The sequence below is a fragment of the Lissotriton vulgaris genome, chromosome 2_1 (genome assembly GCF_964263255.1).
Source record: "Lissotriton vulgaris chromosome 2_1, aLisVul1.2, whole genome shotgun sequence".
NCBI classification, from domain to species: Eukaryota; Metazoa; Chordata; class Amphibia; order Caudata; family Salamandridae; genus Lissotriton; species Lissotriton vulgaris.
This window is the reverse complement of record NC_141687.1, coordinates 58,980,094-59,004,637: the sequence shown is the minus strand read 5'-3', so window position 1 is coordinate 59,004,637 and position 24,544 is coordinate 58,980,094. Positions and strand designations below refer to the sequence as shown.

The 24,544-nt window shown below is 46.3% G+C and overlaps 1 protein-coding gene across 1 annotated transcript in view; it reads left to right on the top strand.

The window, feature by feature from the left end:
* The window catches only part of PLCD4 (phospholipase C delta 4), a 380,183-nt gene that overhangs the window by 339,477 nt on the left and 16,162 nt on the right, over nt 1–24,544 (top strand). The window contains exons 14-15 of the mRNA XM_086954454.1: nt 10,807–10,985; nt 12,743–12,875. Of these exons, the coding sequence (XP_086810580.1) occupies nt 10,807–10,985; nt 12,743–12,875 (312 nt within the window). The remainder of the gene's footprint in view (nt 1–10,806; nt 10,986–12,742; nt 12,876–24,544) is intronic.

Here is a 24,544-nt window from a genome sequence, read left to right as displayed (position 1 = left end):
TTCTATTCCATACTCCAATACCGCACAGCTGGCAGAGCACTGCATGCACTGCCCAGGCTCGACCTAAAAATTGTGGTGAGAGGGGCACTCTATTTCAAACATGGTGGTCCTGCATCCACACACAAATCTACTGCAAGGAAATATTGTCTCATATACCCACTATCCACACCAGTAAGTGAAATAATCTGCCACATATTGTTGGTGGCTAGTCTGGCAATCACACATGCCTAGAAGCTCCAGATTGCTAGTACAATACACGTGTCGTAGGCAAAGGTATGGAATATTTATGCAATGGAAAAACAATTTGACATTATACAGAACAGGGTGCACAAGTCTGGGAAGAGCTGGCTACCTATCATAGCCCTCATAAAGAATAGAAGACCCAACAACTATGTCTGATATACTATAATGGTGCTTGCTTTGAGAAAAGTTGTCAGGGCAGAAGAAAATAGGCAGCATCAACATGAGTCTGAGAATTCTTGGTGGATTTATAAGCAACAGTCTATAGAACACAATAAGCAACTTAGGGGCATTTTACCAACAACTAGCGATATTTATCGATAAGTAGGCTTAGTGGCAATTTTTTTATCGCCGCGCATCGCCGGATATTGTCGCTGAGATAACGTGCTATTAGCAACGTTTATCTCAAAAGCGATAATATTTCCGGCGATAGCGGCGAAATCTGTGAATATCGCTGAGAATACAGCGATATTCACGCATTATCGCTAACAGTGTCTTAGCCATTATATCCCCCTTCCATTGGATATAATGGCTAAGAACTGGTCTGAGCGGGCGTTAGTTTTGGGAGATATTCGCGCTTAGCGGGAATATTTCCATCACTACGCCTGCCTTGCTAATAGGCGATAGCAACGTTAGCGACTGCTTTCAGTGCCTAACAGGTTGGGTACACCCACTTTGCATGTGGTTAGCGATAAATATCGCTGACATTCAAAGCGGGCCCCAAACCGCTTGCTATCGCTGTTAGCGACAGCTTGTTAATAGGGCGATAGAATTATCGCCGCTTAGCGGCCGAAAACGGACGCTAAAGCGGCGATAATCACATATCGCCTGCCTTGGCAATATGCCCCGAAGGGTCACAGCCCTACATAATGACCAGGAAAAGTAAATTCTTGAAAAATACGTTCAAAGATATTAACAAAAAATATTATTGTATCCCCTGTAACCATGAACAAAAACTTTAAAATAAAGTTGTTAAAAAGAAAAATGGGACCGTTTAGAGTGTGTAAAGTAAATATTGAATTGGGTTTAGTTTTTTTTTTACGTTAAATATTAAAATGTGAATGCGCTTTTTTACTATTTTGTGTATGTTTTTATATTTGTTAACACTTCTGTGAAGAAAAGTGTTTCTGGTGTGATTTTCCGGCCTTAGCATGGGTCCAAATGTTTTCTAAAATAAATCCCCAAATCCAGCCTCCGTTAATTTGTTGCCGATAGTGTCACGTGACCTCCCTACCATCGCCTGCATGTCCTGCTGTCTGCAACTTCGTAATGCAAGAGGATGTCCCTGAAAGAACTTTACAAACTACTTTAGCAAATGTGATCATGCCTATTTCCTGAAGCAACAGCTGTGAAGGAAAAACTCTGACTCATAGCTTCACAACAAAGGGCCTGATTCAAAGAACTAACTTAAGACAAAATCCTAAACTTACTACCATTTTGTTATTCACAGAAGGCACTTACTCATTTCGGTATTCACAGAAGGAACTTACTTATTTCTGTATTCACAGAAGTTAGTAGTCCTAACTTTAGGACTCCTAAATGCCTTCTGTGAACACCAAAAGTCTTAAAGTTAGGATTTTTCTCAGTTTAGGAGTCCTAACGTTACTACTCCTAAACTGAGAAAAATCCTAACTCTAAGACTTTTGGTATTCACAGAAGGCTTCTAGGAGTTTTATAGTTAGGAGTCATAACTTTACTACGCCTAAACTGAGAAAAATCCTAACTTTAAGACTTTCGGTATTCACTGAAGACATTTAGGAGTCCTAAAGTTAGGACTCCTAACTTATGTGAATACCGAAATGAGTAAGTGCCTTCTGTGAATACCAAAATGGTAGTAAGTTTAGTATTTTGTCTTAAGTTAGTTCCGGAATCGGGCCCAAAGTTAACAGTAATGCCAGGACTGCAGCAAAGACCCCCACCTGCAGACAAGCTTTAAAGCGGTGGACAGCCGACTCTCAGTCACTCACGCCTTCTCTATGAAACCGGCTGACAAGTGACCCAGACTTTATTTCTCACATGCCGCCTAATTTCCTGTTTATGCAAATTACACAGAGGGCCGAGGAGTTACTGGTATTAAAGAAAACTGGAAACGGAACATCTGAGCGGCGGCTTACACCAAGAGAGTTCCTCTACAGATGTTTCAATGTTTTCCACTTGATCTCTTCTAAACAGTTCCCTTGTGCATATGTTTTATGCAGCTCATGCAAATATTTGCACTCTGTCAATGGCAGAAAAAGTGAGAAATACGTGCAGGGGAGCTGTTAAATGCCATCCCATCTGGGGCCGAGTCATGAACATGCGCGCTAGGGAGGGACGCAGATGGGCGCCTGTTTTATGAGCTTTCACTGTCATGTGTACCTTTAACTCGGAATTTCTCAGAGATGGTGAATCAGCTGCATACCCCACAGTTTGGAAACAGTGAGCATTATTGCTTCTTCTCTTTGTTTCTAAGCGTTGCTGCCTGCAGCTCGTGTACTGTGAGAAATTCAGAGTTAAATGCATGTACCTTAGAGAATGGAAGAGCATAAAACCAAACACTCGGCCGTGCTCTGCTTCATCGCAGCTGTTCATGCTCCCTGCTTATCTTGAATGCCACTTTTCTTTCAATTTTGTTCACCCCTTGCGTCTCTCTCTCTACACCCCTGTCAATCTCCGGTTGCATTTCTGTTCTCTCCCTTTACACCTACATCATACACATACAGTAGTGTTGGCTCTCTCTCTCAGTATACTGGCATACATTTTTTCAAACTGTCTCACTGTCTCCATAAGCATTGCCTCTCTCACTGTCTCTGTCCATGTGTGTCTCGCTCAGCTCCTCATCCTATTCTTGCTTCTCTGTCCATCCCCCTGTTGTCTATCTGCCTTTCCTCTGTCTCTGTTTGTCTCCCTGTATGTCTGCCCATCTTCCTCTAGTCTTTCCTGCCTTCCGTTCTCTCCACTACACCCTTGCTGTCTCTGTGGCCACAGCTGTCTGACTTCATGTTTTATATGTCCCTGTCAGCTTGCCTGCCTGACCCTGTCCATGCCACTGTCCAGGTAATTCACACCTTCCAGAATAAGCAAAACCGTGTGTTTCTATTCACCCCCTGCAATTGCCCATATTCTATGTGTCTCTGTCCAAGCCCTCAGTCCTCCCCCGTCTTTGTGCGCTGCCTCTCCCTGTGTGGTAGATTTTTCTTCCAGGCGCCGCTCCCGTGCGCTACATCCAGCCTCCCTCCGGCTGAACCACACAATACAATCCTATGTAGCCAGCCCTTCTCCCGGTAGGTGTGTCTCTCTCCTTTTGTCTAAGTCTCCCCTATGAGCCCGCCTCCCTCTGCGTTTGTGTCTCGCGCCACCTGCATGCCGGTCTCCATCTCTATTGGGGCGTGCTCAGTAGACAAGCGGGGGTGCCGGGGGTTGACACTTCTTCACAGCACCATCACCTAGATTCAGAGAAGCCCTCCGTGGGAGTCGGGTGCAGGCTGGATGCTGGATACAAGAGCAGCTGCTTTAAGGGCTCCGGGTGTGCTCTCATTTTGAAGGCACAAGGGGTGGGTGGATAATGCTGCTTCATTGTATTAAATCAAACAGTGGCTTTTCAACTCACTCAGTTTCCTCGCACAACAAGAAAAAAACCAGAACCATTAGTTCAGAGTTTTGTGTAGTGAAAGTGTTGTATATCTTTACACACGGCAGTGAAAAAGGATGTAAGCAAATGGGTAAGGGTGGATCACAGCTCTGGAACACTAATGCCTCAGCAGGATTTGGAAGTAAAACATGAATTAGCAGTCGGTAAGGCATATGTTCACTGCTGAAGCAGTTTCTTGAAGCAGATAACAGATTCTGGCACTCAAAACTTCGGCACTCGTTATACTAAGAATGAAAGGCAGAGGGCACCTAGTGATAATAACAAGCGCAGGGTGAGAGCGTGTGAGGCAGAGGAGACGCCATGCGTATGCACATCGCCTGTCCGTGCGCGCATATGGTTTGTCTCTTTTCGCTCACCAAAGCCCCAACAATAGAGGCTTACCAAGCAAAGCATTGCATGCGATGCGTTCGCTAGGCGAGACCTAAAAAACCTGCTTTATTGACAAGCAGTCCCTGCTGAACCCAGCAGGCCATCATCCCTGGGAGGGCCAACCATTCCTAATGGGGTCGCAAATTGTTAGAGGCTCATTAATATTCATGAGCCTTGCATTTTGCGACCCCGTTGGGAATCGCAAACAGTGTCTGACACTGTTGTACATTCCAAATTGCGACTCACAATTTGCGACTCGCAATTTGGAATGGTGGTACATCTGTCCCTGAATGTATTATGATGATATAGTAAAACAATTTTAAGTCATTTACAAAGAGTGGCTCTTTGATGCATTTTTTGTATATTGTTAAATTGGTAAATGTATCATTACAGGTGGGATAGACACCAGTTACCTGTAGTAAAGGAATCCCACGGAACCATTTCGCTTTTTTTGTAGTACCATTTGTATACCACTAACCAGCACTGCGGTGTGACATCATCAAACATTCTGTATATGTTCATGCAGATATGGGAAGGCTATCAATAGGATTAAAGAAATGGTGATGTCTGTTATTTGGTGACCACAGGAGCCAGTCCCTCAGCAGACCAGTGCACATGACTAGACTGAATCTTGGTGCAAAACAGAAGGAGCTCTGCAGCCAGCCTCTCCACAGTCAACACACAGGGTGTGATGGAGAGATCTGGAGCCAGCCTCTCCACAGTCCAACAGGCATGGTGTGATGGAAAGCTCTATAGCCAGCCTCTCCGCAGTCCAACACACAGGGTGTGATGGAGGGCTCTGGAGCAAACCTCTCCACAGACCAACACACATGGTGTGACAGAGAGCTCTTGAGCCAGCCTCTCCTCTCCACAGTGCAACACATATAGTGTGATGGAGAGCTCTGCAGCCAGCCTCTCCACTGTCCAACATGCATGGTGTGAAGGAGAGCTCTGCAGCCAACCTCTCAACTGTCCAACACGCATGGTGTGACGGAGAGCTCTTGAGCCAGCTTCTCCACAGTCCAACATGCATGGTGTGATAGAGAGCTCTGGAGCCGGCCTCTCCACAGTTCAACACGCATGGTATGACGAAGAGCTCAGGGGCCAGCCTCTCCACTGTGCAACACACATGGTGTGAAGGAGAGCTCAGGAGCCAGCCTCTCCACAGTCCAACATGCATGGTGTGAAGGAAAACTCTGCAGCCAACCTCTCAACTGTCCAACACGCATGGTGTGACGGAGAGCTCAGGAGCCGGCCTCTCCACAGTCTAACACGCATGGTGTGACGGAGAGCTCTGCAGCCAGCCTCTTCACGGTCCAACACACAGGGTGTGACAGAGAACTCTGGAGCCAGCCTCTCCGCAGTCCAACACGCATGGTGTGACGGAGAGCTCTGCAGCCAGCCTCTCCACAGTCCAACACACAGGGTGTGAGAGAGAGCTCTGGAGCCAGCCTCTCCGCAGTCCAACACGCATGGTGTGACGGAGAGCTCTGCAGCCAGCCTCTCCACAGTCCAACACACAGGGTGTGAGAGAGAGCTCTGAAGCCAGCCTCTCCGCAGTCCAACACGCATGGTGTGACGGAGAGCTCAGGAGCCATTCTCTACACAGTGCAACACATGTGGTGTGACGGAGAGCTCTGCAGGAAACCTCTCCACTGTACAACACACATGGTGTGAAGGAGAGCTCTGCAGCCAGCCTCTTCACTGTCCAACATGCATGGTGTGAAGGAGAGCTCTGCAGCCAACCTCTCAACTGTCCAACATGCATGGTGTGACGGAGAGCTCTTGAGCCAGCTTCTCCACAGTCTAACATGCATGGTGTGATAGAGTGCTCTGGAGCCGGCCTCTCCACAGTCTAACACGCATGGTGCGACGGAGAGCTCTGAAGCCAGCCTCTCCACAGTCCAACACGCATGGTGTGACGGAGAGCTCTGGAGCCAGCCTCTCCACAGTTGAACACGCATGGTGCGACGGAGAGCTCTGCAGCCAGCCTCTCCACAGTCCAACACACAGGGTGTGACGGAGAGCTCTGGAGCCAGCCTCTCCTCTCCACAGTGCAACACATATAGTGTGATGGAGAGCTCTGCAGCCAGCCTCTCCACAGTTCAACACGCATGGCGTGACGAAGAGCTCAGGAGCCAGCCTCTACACAGTGCAACACATGTGGTGTGACGGAGAGCTCTGCAGCCAACCTCTCCACAGTCCAACACACATGGTGTGAAGGAGAGCTCTGCAGCCAGCCTCTCCACAGTCTAACACGCATGGTGTGACGTAGAGCTCTGAAGCCAGCCTCTCCGCAGTCCAACACGCATAGTGTGACTGAGAGCTCTGCAGCCAGCCTCTCCACTGTCCAACATGCATGGTGTGAAGGAGAGCTCTGCAGCCAACCTCTCAACTGTCCAACACGCATGGTGTGACGGAGAGCTCTTGAGCCAGCTTCTCCACAGTCCAACATGCATGGTGTGATAGAGAGCTCTGGAGCCGGCCTCTCCACAGTCTAACACGCATGGTGCGACGGAGAGCTCTGAAGCCAGCCTCTCCACAGTCCAACACGCATGGTGTGACGGAGAGCTCTGGAGCCAGCCTCTCCACAGTTCAACACGCATGGTGTGACGAAGAGCTCAGGAGCCGGCCTCTCCACAGTCTAACACGCATGGTGCGACGGAGAGCTCTGAAGCCAGCCTCTCCACAGTCCAACACGCATGGTGTGACGAAGAGCTCAGGAGCCAGCCTCTCAACTGTCCAACATACATGGTGTGACGGAGAGCTCTTGAGCCAGCCTCTCCTCTCCACAGTGCAACACATATAGTGTGATGGAGAGCTCTGCAGCCAGCCTCTCCACAGTTCAACACGCATGGCGTGACGAAGAGCTCAGGAGCCAGCCTCTACACAGTGCAACACATGTGGTGTGACGGAGAGCTCTGCAGCCAACCTCTCCACAGTCCAACACACATGGTGTGAAGGAGAGCTCTGGAGCCGGACTCTCCACAGTCTAACACGCATGGTGTGACGTAGAGCTCTGAAGCCAGCCTCTCCGCAGTCCAACACGCATAGTGTGACTGAGAGCTCTGCAGCCAGCCTCTCCACTGTCCAACATGCATGGTGTGAAGGAGAGCTCTGCAGCCAACCTCTCAACTGTCCAACACGCATGGTGTGACGGAGAGCTCTTGAGCCAGCTTCTCCACAGTCCAACATGCATGGTGTGATAGAGAGCTCTGGAGCCGGCCTCTCCACAGTCTAACACGCATGGTGCGACGGAGAGCTCTGAAGCCAGCCTCTCCACAGTCCAACACGCATGGTGTGACGGAGAGCTCTGGAGCCAGCCTCTCCACAGTTCAACACGCATGGTGTGACGAAGAGCTCAGGAGCCGGCCTCTCCACAGTCTAACACGCATGGTGCGACGGAGAGCTCTGAAGCCAGCCTCTCCACAGTCCAACACGCATGGTGTGACGAAGAGCTCAGGAGCCAGCCTCTCAACTGTCCAACATACATGGTGTGACGGAGAGCTCTTGAGCCAGCTTCTCCACAGTCCAACATGCATGGTGTGATAGAGAGCTCTGGAGCCGGACTCTCCACAGTCTAACACGCATGGTGTGACGGAGAGCTCTGGAGCCAGCCTCTCCACAGTTCAACACGCATGGCGTGACGAAGAGCTCTGAAGCCAGCCTCTGCACAGTGCAACACATATGGTGTGATGGAGAGCTCTGCATCCAGCCTCTCCACTGTCCAACATGCATGGTGTGACAGAGAGCTCTGCAGCCAACCTCTCCACAGTGCAACATGCATGGTGTTATGGAGAGCTCTTGAGCCAGCCTCTCCACAGTCCAACACACATGGTGTGACAGATAGCTCTGCAGCCAGCCTTTCCACAGTCCAACACACAGGGTGTGATAAAGAGCTCTGGATCCAGCCTCTCCACAGTCCAACACACATGGTGTGACGGAGAGCTCTTCAACCAGCCTCTTCACAGTCCAACATGCATGGTGTGACAGAGAGCTCTGCAGCCAGCCTCTCAACTGTCCAACATACATGGTGTGACGGAGAGCTCTTGAGCCAGCCTCTTCACAGTCCAACATGCATGGTGTGATAGAACGGGGCGGCTCCTGCGCTGTGGCAGAGGAGCGTTGCTCCACTGCTTTCTCGCAGTGCGAGAAGCAAAAATATAAAATGGTAATAACTTTTAGTTAGTTATTACCATTTTATGTTTGCGTTGCGGGCTGGTGGGCAGAGCTGCTCTGCTGTCCGAGCAGGGCAGAGGATGAGTGGTGTGCCCACTCCTGAGTGAGCAAAGACTGTTTGTTCGGCCCTCCCGGGCCACCCAAACCAGTCATGCACACTTCTCCTTTCTCCATGCAGGCTGCAAAACCCCATAATCCGCTGGCTTAGGGAGGGAGCGTAGCTGCCTGCTTGAGCTGAGATAAGGTGGGACCCGGACTCTAGGTAAGTTAAAAATAAATGTTTTCAAAATAACCCCCACCCACGTGTCCTCTCCCATGACCCATTGCGCCCGTCACCCCTCCTGCGAGCCATGCCAGCCATGACTGGTGACAGAGAGCTCTGCAGCCAGCCTATCCCCAGTCCAACACACATGGTATGATGGAGAGCTCTGCATCCAGCCTCTCCACAGTCCAACACACATGGTGTGAGGGAGATCTCTGCAGTCAGCCTCTGAACTGTCCAACACGCATGGTGTGAAAGAGAGGTCTGCATCCAGCCTCTCCACAGTCCAACACACATGGTGTGATGGAGAGCTCTGCAGCCAACCTCTCCACAGTCCAACACGCATAGTGTGACTGAGAGCTCTGCAGCCAACCTCTCCACAGTCCAACACACATGGTGTGATGGAGAGCTCTGCAGCCAACCTCTCCACAGTCCAACACGCATAGTGTGACTGAGAGCTCTGCAGCCAACCTCTCCACAGTCCAACACGCATGGTGTGACTGAGAGCTCTGCAGCCAGCCTCTCCACAGTCCAACACGCATGTGGTGAGGGAGAGCTCTGCAGCCAGCCTCTCCATTATCCAGCCTACATTGACCCTTGTATATAACAAACAAGAGAGATCTGGAGACAGTCCCTTCATGATCCAGCATACATGGTTAGACAGACCCTTGTGTATTTCAGACAGAAGAGCTCTGGAGACAGTCCCTCCATTGTCTGGAACACATGGTTAGATTGACTCCTCTTGGGAATCGAGGAGAGGAAAGGAACCAGGCCTCAGTACACCAGTGCACATGGCTAGGCTGAGCCTTGGTGCAAGAGAGTAGAATCTCTGGAGCCCGCCACTCCAGAGTTCAGCACAAATGGTTCCTCTCTTTATGTGAGGTGGGGGAGAAAACAGCAGCTATGTGGAAGACATACGCTGACCCCATTTGTGTGATAGAAAGATCACTGGAGCCAGCCTCTGTGCAGACCAGCACACAGGGCTAGGCCGGCCCTTTGTGTGAGACAGGAGCGTCCAGGGGCCAGCCTTTGGGTGTGATACAGAAAAGCTCTGGAGCCAGTCTCTGTGCAGACCTTCACACAAGACTAGACAGCATTTAGCAGCACACATCGAAGTTACAAAACGGCACTTAAAGATTGTCTATGTGCACACCCCTTCGTTTTCAGAATGGAGAAGCGTGGTGTTAGCAATGTTTGCTTAACGCCACGTTTCTCCATTCTGCTGTAAATATACCCCATTGTGGCCAAATTGGTCTTTTGCAAGACTTTTTATTAGTAACCCGAATGGTTTGATATTTTCGTAAACTATATTTAGGACACATAATCCTGACAGAAAATATTTTCATTATGATATTGGTCACCACACCCAGCCTGAGAAGTAGCTATTAAGATTTTAACTCTAGTCTTATCAGAAGGCCAAGCCGTTGGTGAGAGGAAGTCCACGAGTGGGTGTCATTGTAGCCCAGAGTTACAGGAGCCATTGTGTGGAAAAAGATCATCACAGCAATTTCTGGGTTCAAAACGCTCAGCCTTGTAGAGGAGACTAAAGTTAGTCGTCTGGGTGCGGAACTCCAGTGGGAGAAGTAGAAGTAAAGAGTGGATCAGTGGATGAAGCTTTGATGCTGGTGCTGCCTCTGACATGAGATAGCCCCTGTGTACAACCAAAGCTGATGAGGCACTGGGTCTACACCTGTGGGATGTCATTGACACAGAGGACAGATGATGTGATCGTGTAGCTCAAGGGGTACCTGTATCTGCGAGAAAAGCGCATCTTGACAGATGTGTTTGTCAATGTGTTGGCGGGTCCCTAGAGCCAGTCATAAGGAGCAGGCATCCAAAGTAGGCCAACAAGGGCTGGATCCAGTACAGATTGTAATATTTAAATGACCTATTGTAGGACTTATTGTATGAAAATGTCCTTCTATTTGGATATCTTTGGAATTTTTGCAGGAATCCACTCCATCGGAATCTACACTGCACACCACTGTATTTATCACACCCAAGGCTGCAAGCAGTGTTATTCTAGCCACTCAGTTGCAGGTGTATGATGGAGGTTGTGGTCTTAAAAGCTTGTGTTGTCAAATGGCACATTTGCTGAGTAATTTTCTTCTTGCTTTGCTTACAGTGGCCTTAAATTTCCAGACGGCCGGTGTAGAAATGGACCTCTGTGATGGTCTCTTTCACCAGAATGCTTCCTGTGGATACCTTCTGAAACCAAGTTTCCTTCGGAAAATTGACAGCAATTTTAATCCGGAACAGCCGGAGGGCCAGGATGGCTACGCACCCATCCAATTAACCATACACGTGAGAATGCTTTGCATTGCGTTATTTATAGAGTATTGTCTGCTTACATCCCAGTTCCTTAGTCCTTCTAAATTCGCACAAGGACGTTGCCGGCATTCCCTGCCTTCAGATTAGCTGAGCATGACTGGTGATGTATGGGTCATGGGCGAGCGCTGTCGCCATCTGCAAAGTAGCATCTAATGCAACCTTACAATGTCTCTAACCTACTTAGCTTGGTGGCATCTCCCTTCCATCCTTGGCGGAGGTGCCCATCTTGAGAATGCTCTCACGTGTCACTGTGAGACTATTAACCTCTTTGATGCTTATGACGAGCTCAGCTCTTCATGAGGCACAGTGGAGCTGTGATCATGACGAGCTGAGCTCGTCCTAACTGCTGCAGAATGCCAACGCGGGGCTAATTCCCCTCCTTTGCGGGCGTTCTACAGGAGTGGGTGGAGTCGTGATGAGCCCAGCTCGTCATGAGCACAGCTGCACTGTGCAGCATGACGAGCTGGGTTCGTCTTGAACACCGCGGCGCCACGCGCGGCCCCTACCCCCCTGCACGGCGGGGGAATTAGCCCCGCATGGAAGGGGTTAAAGTAGTTTTGCCAATGGCTGAGCCTCTAGACGCACCACAATGTATACTGTAATATCTGCTGCGTAGTCACTGCTAGAATAGGGGTCACATCAGACACCACAGTACCAGATTGAACAGCCACTAGAAATAACTTAATTGTGGCCATGAAAGGTTCTAATTCAATCCCAAGAAATATTCCAGATCCATGGAGGTCACATGTTTTAACACTGTCTGCCAGTAATTGTGACAAATGAGTTAACCAGATCCAAGCTGCCACTGGCTATTTCTGATGGTAGATCAAACACACATAAGGTGATGAGAGGATGCTTGTAATAAGTCTAACCACTGCCATCGCTTGAGAAGCATTCCAACCATCGTTCTTTTGCTCAGTTTGCTACCCCAGATGTTACCCATCCATACGCACATCAGTCTTGACCCTGCCCAGTAGGAAGAGTCCAGCCCGAAAAGAGCAGGGTCAATGCTGATTGGCGTATGGCTTAGGGCTAATCTAAGGTGGAATGGTGGTGAGAGGAACGATTGGTTGGAATGTTACCCAGATTAGTTTTCAGCGGTTGGACTCATTACAAATATTCCTCCCATCACCTTCCGGGGCATAGTTACAATAAAGTGTTGAAGCGTGTTGTTAAGTCAGCAAGGCTAACAACACGTTTCGTCACTTTAAAATCGCAGGATTGCACCATATTTACTAGAATATAGTGCAGCCCTGCGTTCCCCGACACTGGCTGAACGCTGCCTTGTAAATAAGGCAAAGCCCCTATCGCCACCATAACATCACTAAAAGTGACGCTGTGGTGGAGATAGGGGCTTGTAAATAGGTGTGTTTGATACTTCTGATGGTAGGCTTGGGCTAGACAGGCTATGACTAATCTCCAAGCCATAGTGATTTAAGATTATCAAGTGCAGGTACAGGAAGCTACACAGATACAAAGGGTAAAATGTTTATAGTAATGACTACACATAATCTGAAAGTGGGGTGTTTTCCTTCCAGAGAGGGTAGGCCCAAGACCCTGTGGTTGCAGGTTGGTGATAGGTCTCTCCAGCTCACCCATCGAAGTTCTGCCTTTCATTCACGGCTCATAGGCTACCATTTCCTTCCATGGTCTGAAAACGGATTCCGTGGAGGTTAGACACCAAATGCGATGGATTCATCTCCCGCGCTGGTTGTGTTTTGCTGTTGCAGGTCATCAGCGCCCAGCAGCTGCCCAAGGTGGAGAACAGCGAGTATGACATTGTGGACCCTCTAGTGCGAGTGGAAATCTACGGTGTTCCCATGGACCAGGCCAAGCAGGAGACCAAGCACATAGACAACAACGGTAAGTGAAGACGCGCTTCCTGGGCAATACTAGATTGACTAGGGCAGACCAGGAACATCTAACAGGTTACCCATATTCTTTGCAGTGTCATCATTTCTGTCACGTGACAGGAAAATTGTGGGCAATGGAATAAGTTTCAGAGCTTTGCAGAATTTGGGGGAGGCCAAGGCAGAGCATGAGGATGTACTATAGTATGCAGTGGGAAACTATTCTACACTCACAAGCCAGGCATTATTTCACCTAGTGCTTGGATAGGGGAGGAAGTTGAAAAGGATACACGACCCTAAGCCCGCAATGCCCCAGTGCACAAGTGTCATCTTCAGATTGTCTTTTCTGCCATCGGGCATTGGAAGCGTTCGCAAGGGCTGAATTGAAGCTACAAAACAGTTCATTAACTTGTTTATTTGTTTTTTTTTAGATATTTTATTTAAACCCAATGGTCCATATAAACATTCACAGCTGCATCAAATACAGTTTAAATCACAAAAACATGAAATGATTACTAGGAAAAATTATAATCAATAAAATCAAATAAAAATCTTTTTACCTATTTATATTACTTTGAAACAAATCGACTGCTATAGACAATTTGGCCAAATGCAGGATGTCTCTGCTGTTTAGTGTCTAGTAAAAAGCATCCAGTTCATATGGAAAGTTAAGTGGCAAAGCCAGAAATCTGCCAGCTCTTCCAACTGGACTGTAAACTAATGGAAGCTCCTTCATAGTTCTGGAGTTTTGGAGTTGACCCTAACAAAAGAGCCTGAGGATGAGGGTGTCCTCAGCCCCACAAGGATCAGGAGTTGTGAGCTTAGATTTCAAAATCACTACAATGCAGGTGAGATCGACTTTAATTGGCTTTAACTCTTCCAGCTCCTTAGAAAAGAAATGCATCTTTGCCACAGGTGCCATGCCAATCCGGGCACAGTGTGTCCGCACGCCAGTCTGGTCTGGAAGGAAATAACTGGAGGGGTCCCTGTCCTAGACTCCGTGTGTTATAAATGCTCCCTGTCTTTGGACTCTGTCTTTTGTCTGTTCTCTGCCTTGGTGGTCTGTGCTATGGGGATCTCTGCCTGTTTTACGTTTCATGGCTCAAATGTCTTTGCCTTTTGCTGGACCCCCAGTTTATGTACCCGTGCCTCACGTTAGAGCACCCTGCCTTAGAGTTCAGTGCCAGTGGTCATGCTCCCTGTGTTAGGATTTTTTTGCATATTGTTTGTGCCTTATGCCCACAGTGCTCTGATTGCTGTTAAATCACTTTGGGGCAGATTTACAAGGTCTGGTGCATCTCTGCAAATCAGCAGGGATGCGCCAGAACACTTGCGACATTCAAAACCACCCGTGCGCCACCACTGATGCGCCGCATGTACAATGTGGCGCGCCATGCCGCGCGGATGGGCAGATGCGTGTTGCATCCTCCAGCGTAAAGGCAGCGCATTGCTGGAGTCTGCGACGCAGCTCCAGCAAGGCACGGGCGCCCCGTACCTAACATGCTGCGTCACTCCAGGCGCAGGGTTTTGACGCAGCATGGCCGTAAAAGTGACACAGTGAAATCTTGTAGATTTCACTGCGTCACTTTTATGAGGCGTACCTGGGAGGGAACGCCCACCCTGCGCCGGAACGCCCACATGAAACCTGACACAGGTTTCATGTTGCGCAGGGCTTTACAACGTGACGTATCTCCCTAGATGAGCCACGTTGTAAATACAGCGCAACATGGCGCATGGTTTACGCCACCACTGCATCACAGAAGTGTAGTCCTAGTAAAGTTAGGACTCCTAACTTTAGGACTCCTAAACTGAGAAATATCCTAACTTTAAGACTTTCGGTATTCACAGAAGGCATTTAGGAGTCCTAAAGTTAGGACTCCTAACTTCTGTGAATCCCGAAATGAGTAAGTGCCTTCTGTGAATACCAAAATATTAGTAAGTTTAGGATTTAGTCTTAAATCAGTTCTGTGAATTGGGCCCCTTGAGTTTGCCAATCCCGCCTTCAGACAATCATTCTTGGAGTTCCACCAGAAAATTGCGTATAGTGACGGTGTCATTGAGAGATGACATTTGATGAGTGTCATCAGTATATAGGTGAGTGTGGGCTTGAACAACAAACTCACTCACTCAAGTATTTTCCTAGTAATACCCCTGCCTCGGCATTTTTAAACAGACAAAAGCAGTCAAACTTGAGTGGAGTCAAGAGGCAGTCGAACATGAGCAATCACAGACATTTAATATAAACCAATCATTTTTCAACAGAGTTTTAATGTTTTGGAAAAGGAAATGTATTAGCCAAATGACCAGTCCAAAAGGATGGAAAAAAGGGTAAACCGCCCAATCACTGGAATATTGAAAATCCTCTTCATTGTATTCAGTCATATAGACAAACTATTGAAAAAACAAATGTGACATTACACAAAAGAATCTCTCAACATTGTAATGTTAATATTTGCTTCCCATTTAACTAATATTCCCAATTGTAGTGTGTTTTATGCACTAGTTTAAATGAAGAAATCAAAGTGACACAAAGCTAATAATAAAACATTGTTGGAGTAATCAAGAAACCATACAGTACAGAGGTATAAAACTACAAACATATAGAAAACTAGGACATGTTTTGGCCCTTCAATCAGGACGCATCCGCTCTCATATGCCTTCATCAGGATCACCAATGAATAAAGACACACCAAAACAAAAAGAAGTAATGTATCACGGTTGTGAAGACATATTTATGGTTCTTTTTCACAAACAAGATTTTAGTAGAGCCTTTTGCTAGCAATGTGAAGCCAGAACGTCACATGAATTCTTTTTTATGTTAAACTAGTGAAAATACCTGATGGCATGGCCAAGATGGTGGTGAGCTCGGACACCCCTTAACAAGCTCTGTCATGGCCCTTTTATAATCCTGTTGAATAGCGTTGAATATCATCCTGTTGAATTAGCCTGAGTTGCCAAATAACGACCAGCACAGGCTTCCCTGACAGCCAACACTGCCTGATTTCTCTTCCAACTGGTATTTCAGCGCCCGCGGTGTGGAGCAGTGGTTGGGCCTCAGGCCACGCCACTTGGGTACGGTGGGGCTACGCCGCCATGCTGCATCGGCTGCAGCCCTCGCAGCAACCCATGACTCAACGGATGGGGAATAATAGGAGGAGCCATGCTGAACGGGGAGAATGAGTGCTGCCTCCCTGCTCTGACGTCGCACCACGAGGCCAGTGCAGGCCTCTGCATCACAGAGGCCTGCATGGAAGGTAGCGGGCAGGAAGGCTCCCCTTGAAGGTCCATTCTGCTGGGACCTATAGAAAGGGATTGCCCTACACTATACAGTGCTGATTCAGGGACCAGTAGACCTCACACAGTCATAGGTTTGTCGTGGCCTCAGATGCTGGTGGGTGCACCTCTCCCTCCCTTCTCCCACTGACTGAGACTCCCAGTGGCCCACAAATTGCGAGTGAAGCATTACCTTAGGAGCATTTTGGCAGGAATCCGCGACCTAGCTGGGTCAGGAGTGGGACTGTTTATCACAAACTGGTAGGCAGCTGACTGCTCCCCCTGTCACACGCGGGACCTGATGGGGGTGAGGCGAGAACTGGACATGGATTGGCCCCCCTGGAGACCTCTTCCATGAGCCACCCCCGAACACTGATGGTAGACCCATCGGGTGCAAGACGGGTGCCTCATGCAGCTCTGGCTGGGCTTGGGCCAGGGAGTGGACGTGCACTGAGGCCACTCTGAGCCACTTTGATCTGCCAGGCAAGAGAGGAGGCTGAAACGGACGGTGGCTTGGTGAGTAGGTGTTGCATAGGCACAGGAATGGTCTGGGCTGCAGCCGTCTGCCCCAAATTGCGACCTCGGCATGCTGGCCGACCTGGAGAACACTCTATGCAAGCACTCGACCCAGTTCAAGAAAGTCTCACATGCTATACTAGTCACCAAGACATTGTTGGAAACAAAGATAGATGCACATTTTCTCCAAGTGGACCACCGGAAGCTGACAGTAAGGGTGGAGGAAGCAGAATCGTCACTCGCATCCATGCTTCCTATACTACTTGACCGGAAATTCAACCAAAAAGGCATGAAGGTGGAGGTGCCCTTCCTCCAGAGACGGGCAGAAGATGCGGAATACCGCTCATGGCGCAACAATATCTACTTCCTATGCTTCTCCCAATGCTTTGAGGGCCCAGGTATGGAACTTGTTCTGGAAGGCATGGTGCTGAAATTTTTCTCAGTGGAATGTGAGCACCGCATACCATATTGGTCCCCGGGAACTCGCCTTTGGCCTGTCATTGCTCGCCTTCTTAACTTCAGGGACAGCGTCTTCATATTGCAGTTATTCAGAATAAAAGGTCCATGGCTCTTTGAAAACACCACAATTACTGCCTCCCCAGACTGGACTACGGAGGTCTAATGACTTTGTAACTCATATACAGCAGTCAAACAATGACTAAAGGAATCAAACCTACAGTATAGAGGTGGACAGTTAGACAGCCCACTTCTTTTCTTTCCCAGAGGATGAATGGACTTGGCTCTATGTGAAGGGCCTGGTGCCCATTGCAGCTGCCACACCCATAGCCTTACAGTCCTCCTGAGGCGTGAGCCGGGAGAGACCTTTTTGCAATTCTAGGTATTAATTAATTTTACTTGGAAGGTTTTTAAACTCTTGGATGTTTTTAAATGTTGTAATAACTTGCCAATCTGCCAAATTTTCACTTACTTTAAGAGAAGTTTGAGGCGGCGCCTTGAAGGGCTTCTCCAGTCCCAGGGTCCGCTCTGAGTCGCGGCACCGCCATTTTGGCTGGAGTCGGCAGAGCGGGCAATTTTTTCAGGCAGGGGGATAAAAATGGCGATAGCGCGAACGTGCGCAGTGGGCGCGCCGAAGGCGCGCCTAAGGCAAGCCCGTCTGCGCCCGTCCACACCGGATCCGCGCCTCAAGCCCAAACCCCTGGTCATTTTTTAACAACGGCACAGAACTCGATAATTTACACTCGAGAGGAACTGCAAATGCTGAAACAAAAGTCAACATTTTTTTGCTATGCAGCCCCTGACTTAAGTAAAGAACCCAAAACCTGCGAAAATTGCAACATACGGCTTAGCTATGAACTATGGAGATGTGTGGCTCACTGGTTAGAGGAGGCAGACCTGGAAGCAGAGGTCAGCCCGGGACCGAGGGTTCAATTCCCGGCTCGGCGGGGTCTTGAGTCCTAAAATGTCCATGGACTCGACAATTCTCACTCTGGTGCCTACTCGATTAACGGGTTCACACTCTGCGACTCTGGGCAATAGCTTGCTTAATCTCCACAACGGCCCCTCGCGGTGGGATGCCTGGCTTTCACCTTGCGGATACCCTGCTGGGGTTATCTCACAGGGGAATACCAGGACGGGTTCCCTAAGCAAGCGCTTAGAAACCGCTCGGTGATTTGCGCTATATAAATTCCTGTACATTTACATTTACTACCGAGCAATCTAAGTACTCACACTAAAAAGATTAAGTTGGACACAAATGTGGACACCGGCATTAAAGCAGTACTAATAACACACGTTCGTTAGTGAAGCTCGGTGTTGAGTTAGCGGAGTTGATAGAGACTCATCAGGTAGATATTGCCTTTATAATGGAGACTTGGGCAGATGCAGCCTCTGACCCGGACCTTCACTTTGCGCTCCCCACCCACTACAGAATGATCAGAGCTGACAGAAAGAACAAGAGGGGAGGGGGACTTGCAATTATCACAAGAGAAGGTTTGAGAATAACGGCAGGTATGGGCAATGGTTCACCTGACTGTGAAACTATGCCTTTCCAGATAAAAATCAATAATAACTATACTTTTAAAGGGCTTCTTTTATATCGCCCGCCTAAAGCCCAAGCTTCGCTGTTGGAAAATATCAGTCCTTTTTTAGAGGATAGTATAAACAGCTCAGACTATACAGTCTTAGGAGATTTTAATTACCATCTGGAAAAGATAGATGACACCAATATCACCGCATTTACTGATGGAATGGCTAGCTTTTCCTTGAGACATATGGTTAAACAAGGGACTCACAAGCCAGGACATACACTAGATGGAATATTTACTTCTAACAACAGGATAGAAGTATTGGAAATCACCCCAGTGACTTGGTCAGATCACAAAGCCATTATATTCATAATACGGGACACCCAGCAACCAATTACACCATTAATTGCTCCAGGCATAGTTGTATACCAGGACTGGAGAAAAATTAATTCCACCAACTTTCAGACTCAGCTAAAAACAACTAAACCAAATCGAGAATTAGGTGTTAACGACATGGTCAATAAAGTAAATTCCTGGATCAAAGCAGCGGTAGACCTAACTGTCCCTAAAAAGAGGCTACGATCAAAAAGAAAAAGGCCATCTGAGCCTTGGTTCACGGATAAACTCAGAGAACAGAAAAAAGTATGCAGAAGATTTGAAAGACTTTGGAGAACCGACTACGCGGAGGCAAGGAAAAGAGAATATGCAACTAGTTTATCTGATTATTAAAAAAATGATTGTCAAGGAGAAAAGTAATTATTTTACTCAAAAAATCTTAGAATCTAGAAATTCCAGCAAGGAGCTTTTCAATACAGTGAAAAAGTTAGCTAAACTTCCTGAGAATCTACAAAAGATAGAAAACCCTGAATTCTGCAATATACTTGGAGAATTTTTTAACAACAAAGTGAAGGAAGTGTACAAAACGTTCAGAGATAGCATAAACAAACCGGTGGAGATAAAAACGCAGGGGTTTCACTCCTCAGATAATGTTTCAACCTTCTCTTTTCTCCCACCAACAGATCGTCCAAGTAGTAAAGACAACAAAGGCAGGGGCTCCGTCAGATCCCTGCCGTCCAAAAATCTTTCATTTATGTCCAGAGCTAATTGGTGAACAACTCAGATCAGTTTTCCTAGAAATAACTCAGTCAGGCATTTTTCCAGATTCATGGAAAATGGCTTTGGTTCGGCCATTATTAAAGAAAGCTAATATGGATCCGACAGAACCTAAAAGCTACAGGCCAATATCTAGGATTCCCTTTTGCGCCAAAGTATTGGAAAAGCTGATTAACAGGCAGATCATGTCCTTTATCGCAGAGGGTGAACTACTGGATCATTCCCAGTATGGGTTTAGGGAAGGCCATGGAACCGAGACCGCCTCGGTGATGGCAGTAGAAGAATTAAGAAAAACTCTGGATGAGGGAAAGAAGGCTGCCTTGATCCTATTAGATCTATCGGCGGCCTTCAACACGGTCAGCCACCAAATCTTGATCGGTAGACTTGTTGAACTGGGTTTTCAAGACAGTGCCATTAAGTTACTGACTTCATTTTTAACGAACAGAACATTTTCGGTAGAAATGGATGGTAGGATCTACAAATCTTTTGAGCTGCCATGCGGGGTGCCTCAGGGCCCATCTCTGAGTCCCACACTTTTTAACATTTATGTGGTCCCGCTGGCAGAAATTATTAGACAATGCGGCTTCTCGGTTATATCATATGCCGATGATACACAGGTGGTGATCTCAGTATCAAACAATGTTGAGAAGACGGCTAACCGTTTCAATATTTGCATGCTGCAGATTAAAATTTGGATGCAGAAGAATTGCCTCAAATTGAACAGCAATAAGACAGAGCTTTTGATACTAGGCAATAATACCTCCTTTTGGTCCCCAAAGTGGTGGCCGGCTGATTTGGGCGATTGCCCAGTACCAAAAGTTAGAAACCTGGGGGTCATATTAGACCATAGACTGACCTTCAAAGGTCAAATTAACAAACTTACCTCCACCTTTTGGGCTTTCCTAAAAATCATTAGGATGATCTGTCCTTTTATTCCTATGGATTCTTTAAAAATGTTGGTAACAGCATTAGCTATATCGCGGCTGGACTACGGAAATGCTTTGTATATAGGACTTCAGACACAGCTGCTGCTTAGACTCCAACGGATGCAGAATGGAGCGGCAAGATTAATCTTGGATATCCCTAAACATGAACCAGTAACTAATCGATTGAGGGATCTCCACTGCTTGCTGGTAGGGAAGAGAATTATATTTAAGTCTCAGTGTCTTGCATGTAAAGCATTACAGGGGAAAGGGCCCCTTTATCTTAGAACACACCTCAGGAAATATGCTCCTCCCAGAAACCTAAGATCAGCACAGGCACACTTATTGGTAGTTCCAAGGTACAGGCAGCTACGCTGGGGGGATAGGAGTTTTGTCGTTGGCATGGCTAGGTTTTGGAACTCCCTTCCCTTACAGATTAAAAATAGCAACGCCTTGATGTTGTTCAGAAGTCGGCTGATAACCTGGCTGTTTAATAACTAATTAGCCATACAAAATAAAATTTAGTTGGTATTCTAGTTCCAGGCTATTTCAGCACCAAGACGCCCTTGGGCACACGCTGCGCTCTATAAAATGTAAAATCAAATCTATAAATGTAAAATCAAATCACACCAGCAGCAGGGGACAGGCCATCGCCTCAACGGTGGCACTGGAAACGTAGAGGACCAAGTGACCATTCCCCCTGGAACAGGTGGATGCAGTAGTGGTGGCGCTGCCTCATAGTCAAAACCCCTGCGATGCACTATGCGTGGTCTGAGTCTCAAAGGTGGACTCACTGACAGAATATTACCCCCAAAATATCGCCTTACCAAAATATTGTGACCAAAATATACTTATAATGGTAAATACAAAAATATTGAGAAAAAAAATATTGTTGTGTCAAATATCGTTTTTTGAATATATATACATTTAAATAATAAATGCTAAATGTATTAAATAGTAACATTAATAGAAAAATAGACGTAATATATATTATAACAAATAAACTTAATTTAAAAAAGTTACACACATATAATAATATATATATTTACATGTAGCTACTTAAAAAAGTATTATTAAACTAATAATTTTAGTTTATATTATAATTTCGCTTTTTTTTTAACGTTTGATTAATTGTATATCGCAAACAGAAGAAAAACATTCTGGAGCACTTACATTTCTCACATTGCAATAGCCCGCAGGAAAAACCATCAGCTAATATTATACATTCACAAATACACACCAGTGGTACATGGTCCCAATTCTTGTGTCGTCTTCCTGAGTTCTCAATCTCTCTCTGAGTCTGAGCCACTTTCATCTGAATCCGATGAGGGATCACACATTTCTCCCCTGTACGTATTCCACGCCCCCCACACTTTTTCCCATCTTTTGGGGCACCTTCTGTTATGGTAAACTGCCCTTTCCGCTACCATCGCTGCGTCCATATCCTTACTCCACTGCTCTAGAGTCTGTACCCCCGCGGCACCCCAGTTTTGTGCTATATTTCTCTTTGCCACCATCATACCCAATGTAGCCCAGCTTTGTCTCAAAAGTATCAGATCATTAGGTTCCCAGATATTGAGGAGGCATCTCCTGGGCTCTGGCAGCAGCGACATCCCCTCCACCTGTGAAATTGTTCTTAACACCTGTGTCCAGTATTCCATGATTACAGGACAGTCCCATATAGTATGGAAAAAAGTCCCTTCCTCCTCACAGCCTCTCAGGCAATAAGGATACACAATTTTCCCGATCTTATGTAGTGTTAGCCTGGTATAATAGGAGCGATGCAAAATATGTAATTGTATAATTTCACATTTTTTAACTAATACAAAAATGTAACAAATACAAAGAATATATGTCTATATATATATACATACCCCAAAAGCATAATCTCTTTAAAAACATTCTAATTAAATAAAAAAGTAAACAACTTAAAATGTAATACAATTATTTTATACATTAAAAACATTAATAATTACAAATATAAGTTTAAATAAACAAAAATATAATAATATAAATTATAACAATATAAAATAAAATATAATTTACTACTCCTACAAAACTGGGTAAAATTTACAAATATTCTCCAGTAAATGCAACAGTGGGGAAAATGTTCGATTGTAGATAGGGATAACTTTTACTATTCCCACTCCAGTCAGCACAACAGTAGGGAAAGTGTTGGATTGCCGAGGGGTAAAATTTAAATTCCCACTCCAGTCAGTACAACAGTAGGGAAAGTGTTGGATTGCGGAGGGGTAAATTGTACTATTCCCACTCCAGTCAATACAACAGTAAGAAAAGTGCTGGATAGAATAAGGGTAACACTTACTTTTCCCTCTCCAATAAGTGCAACAGTAGGAAAGTGTTGGAATGCAGAGAGGTAACATTTACTATTTCCACTCCAGTCTGTACAACAACAGAGAAAGCGTTGGATTGTGGAGGGGTAACATTTACTATTCCCACTCCAGTCATTACAACAGTAGGGAAAGTGTTGGATTGCGGAGGGGTAAAATGTACTACTCCCACTCCAGTCATCAGTGCAGTATTAAAAACGAACAAAATATCTTGAACAAAATAAAATGATTTAAAAAACTACAAATATATTTAATAGTAAAAATAAAATTTTTAAAAGATATTACAATGTTAAGTGCATATCACAAATAACTACAAATATTTTTATTGATAAAATACAAAAATAATTATCATACAAATAAAAAAAAATAGAAATTATTCATGAACTAAAAATATTTAGGGGCACCATCTCAGACTCGGGACCCATTGACCTAAGGTTGGCGGTTCTGACAGTGTGATTACGATGCGACCAAGACTCTTAGGTTGGACTCCCACTGTTTTCTACAATAGCTTGTGTCACGCCCATAAACCGGCGTAATATAGGCTCCGATGGAGAAATGGGGGTGTGTGTAAAACCCTTCACCCTGTGAAAGGCATTACAGGGGGGTAACACTATGTCAGCAACAAGGACCCCCTGATAAGGATCAATATCCTGGGACAGGGTAAACAATGTATGTGAAATAACGCTCCCAGGCCTATACTTAAGTACACAATAGATTTAAACAAACAAACTAGTGCAGTTTTAGAAAAAATACATTTTTAATATAATTAAAAAGGGAATGATAAAATTCAGTGCATTTGTCACACTTGATAAAATCACAATAAGGTGATACACATGTATTCACAAGAAATTAAGAGAGGTTAGATGGCATCCGGTCGACGCGTTTCGACATTTAAGAATATGCCTTCATCAGGACTTTACCATCAATTTCCCTAGGGAGTTATGGTATATTCCTCATCTGGGGTCTGTTTTTCAGTGTTGATTCACAACTAAAGTGCTTTTATACTGATTAAAACCAAGGTTTATATAAACGCTGCCTTTTAGCGTTGCCACTCCTTCCTGAACTGGGGTGGCAGAGTGGGCTAAAGAATGGTGATGGATTCAACCCAGATCTTTTGACTGGGTGTGAGTGTTTGATTGATTCAGATGCTCCTTCCATCACCACCCCCTTTTGTACCTCTAATTGTATTCTAGCCTGTCAGATGGGGCTATTCTTCTTATAAAGTCTCGCTTCCATATCACTGATCCTTGACTTTGGCTTGGGCCATTAGAGATGGAACTGGCCTTTAATTTCAGGTATTGCCCAAGGCGGAAGGCTGTAAGGCAATACTATTGAGCAACTGGTAGCCTGGGAGCTGCAACACAAGCAACAGGCAAGCAACAGGCAGACCACAACAGAGGTGTCAACAGGCAGACACAGAACAGCATTAAAGTAGGTACACTGCAATGGCCATAACATTTGTTAAATGGGGCATTTGATGTACACTCAAAGAGACTTCCTTTCGTGTATCAAGCATTTTCC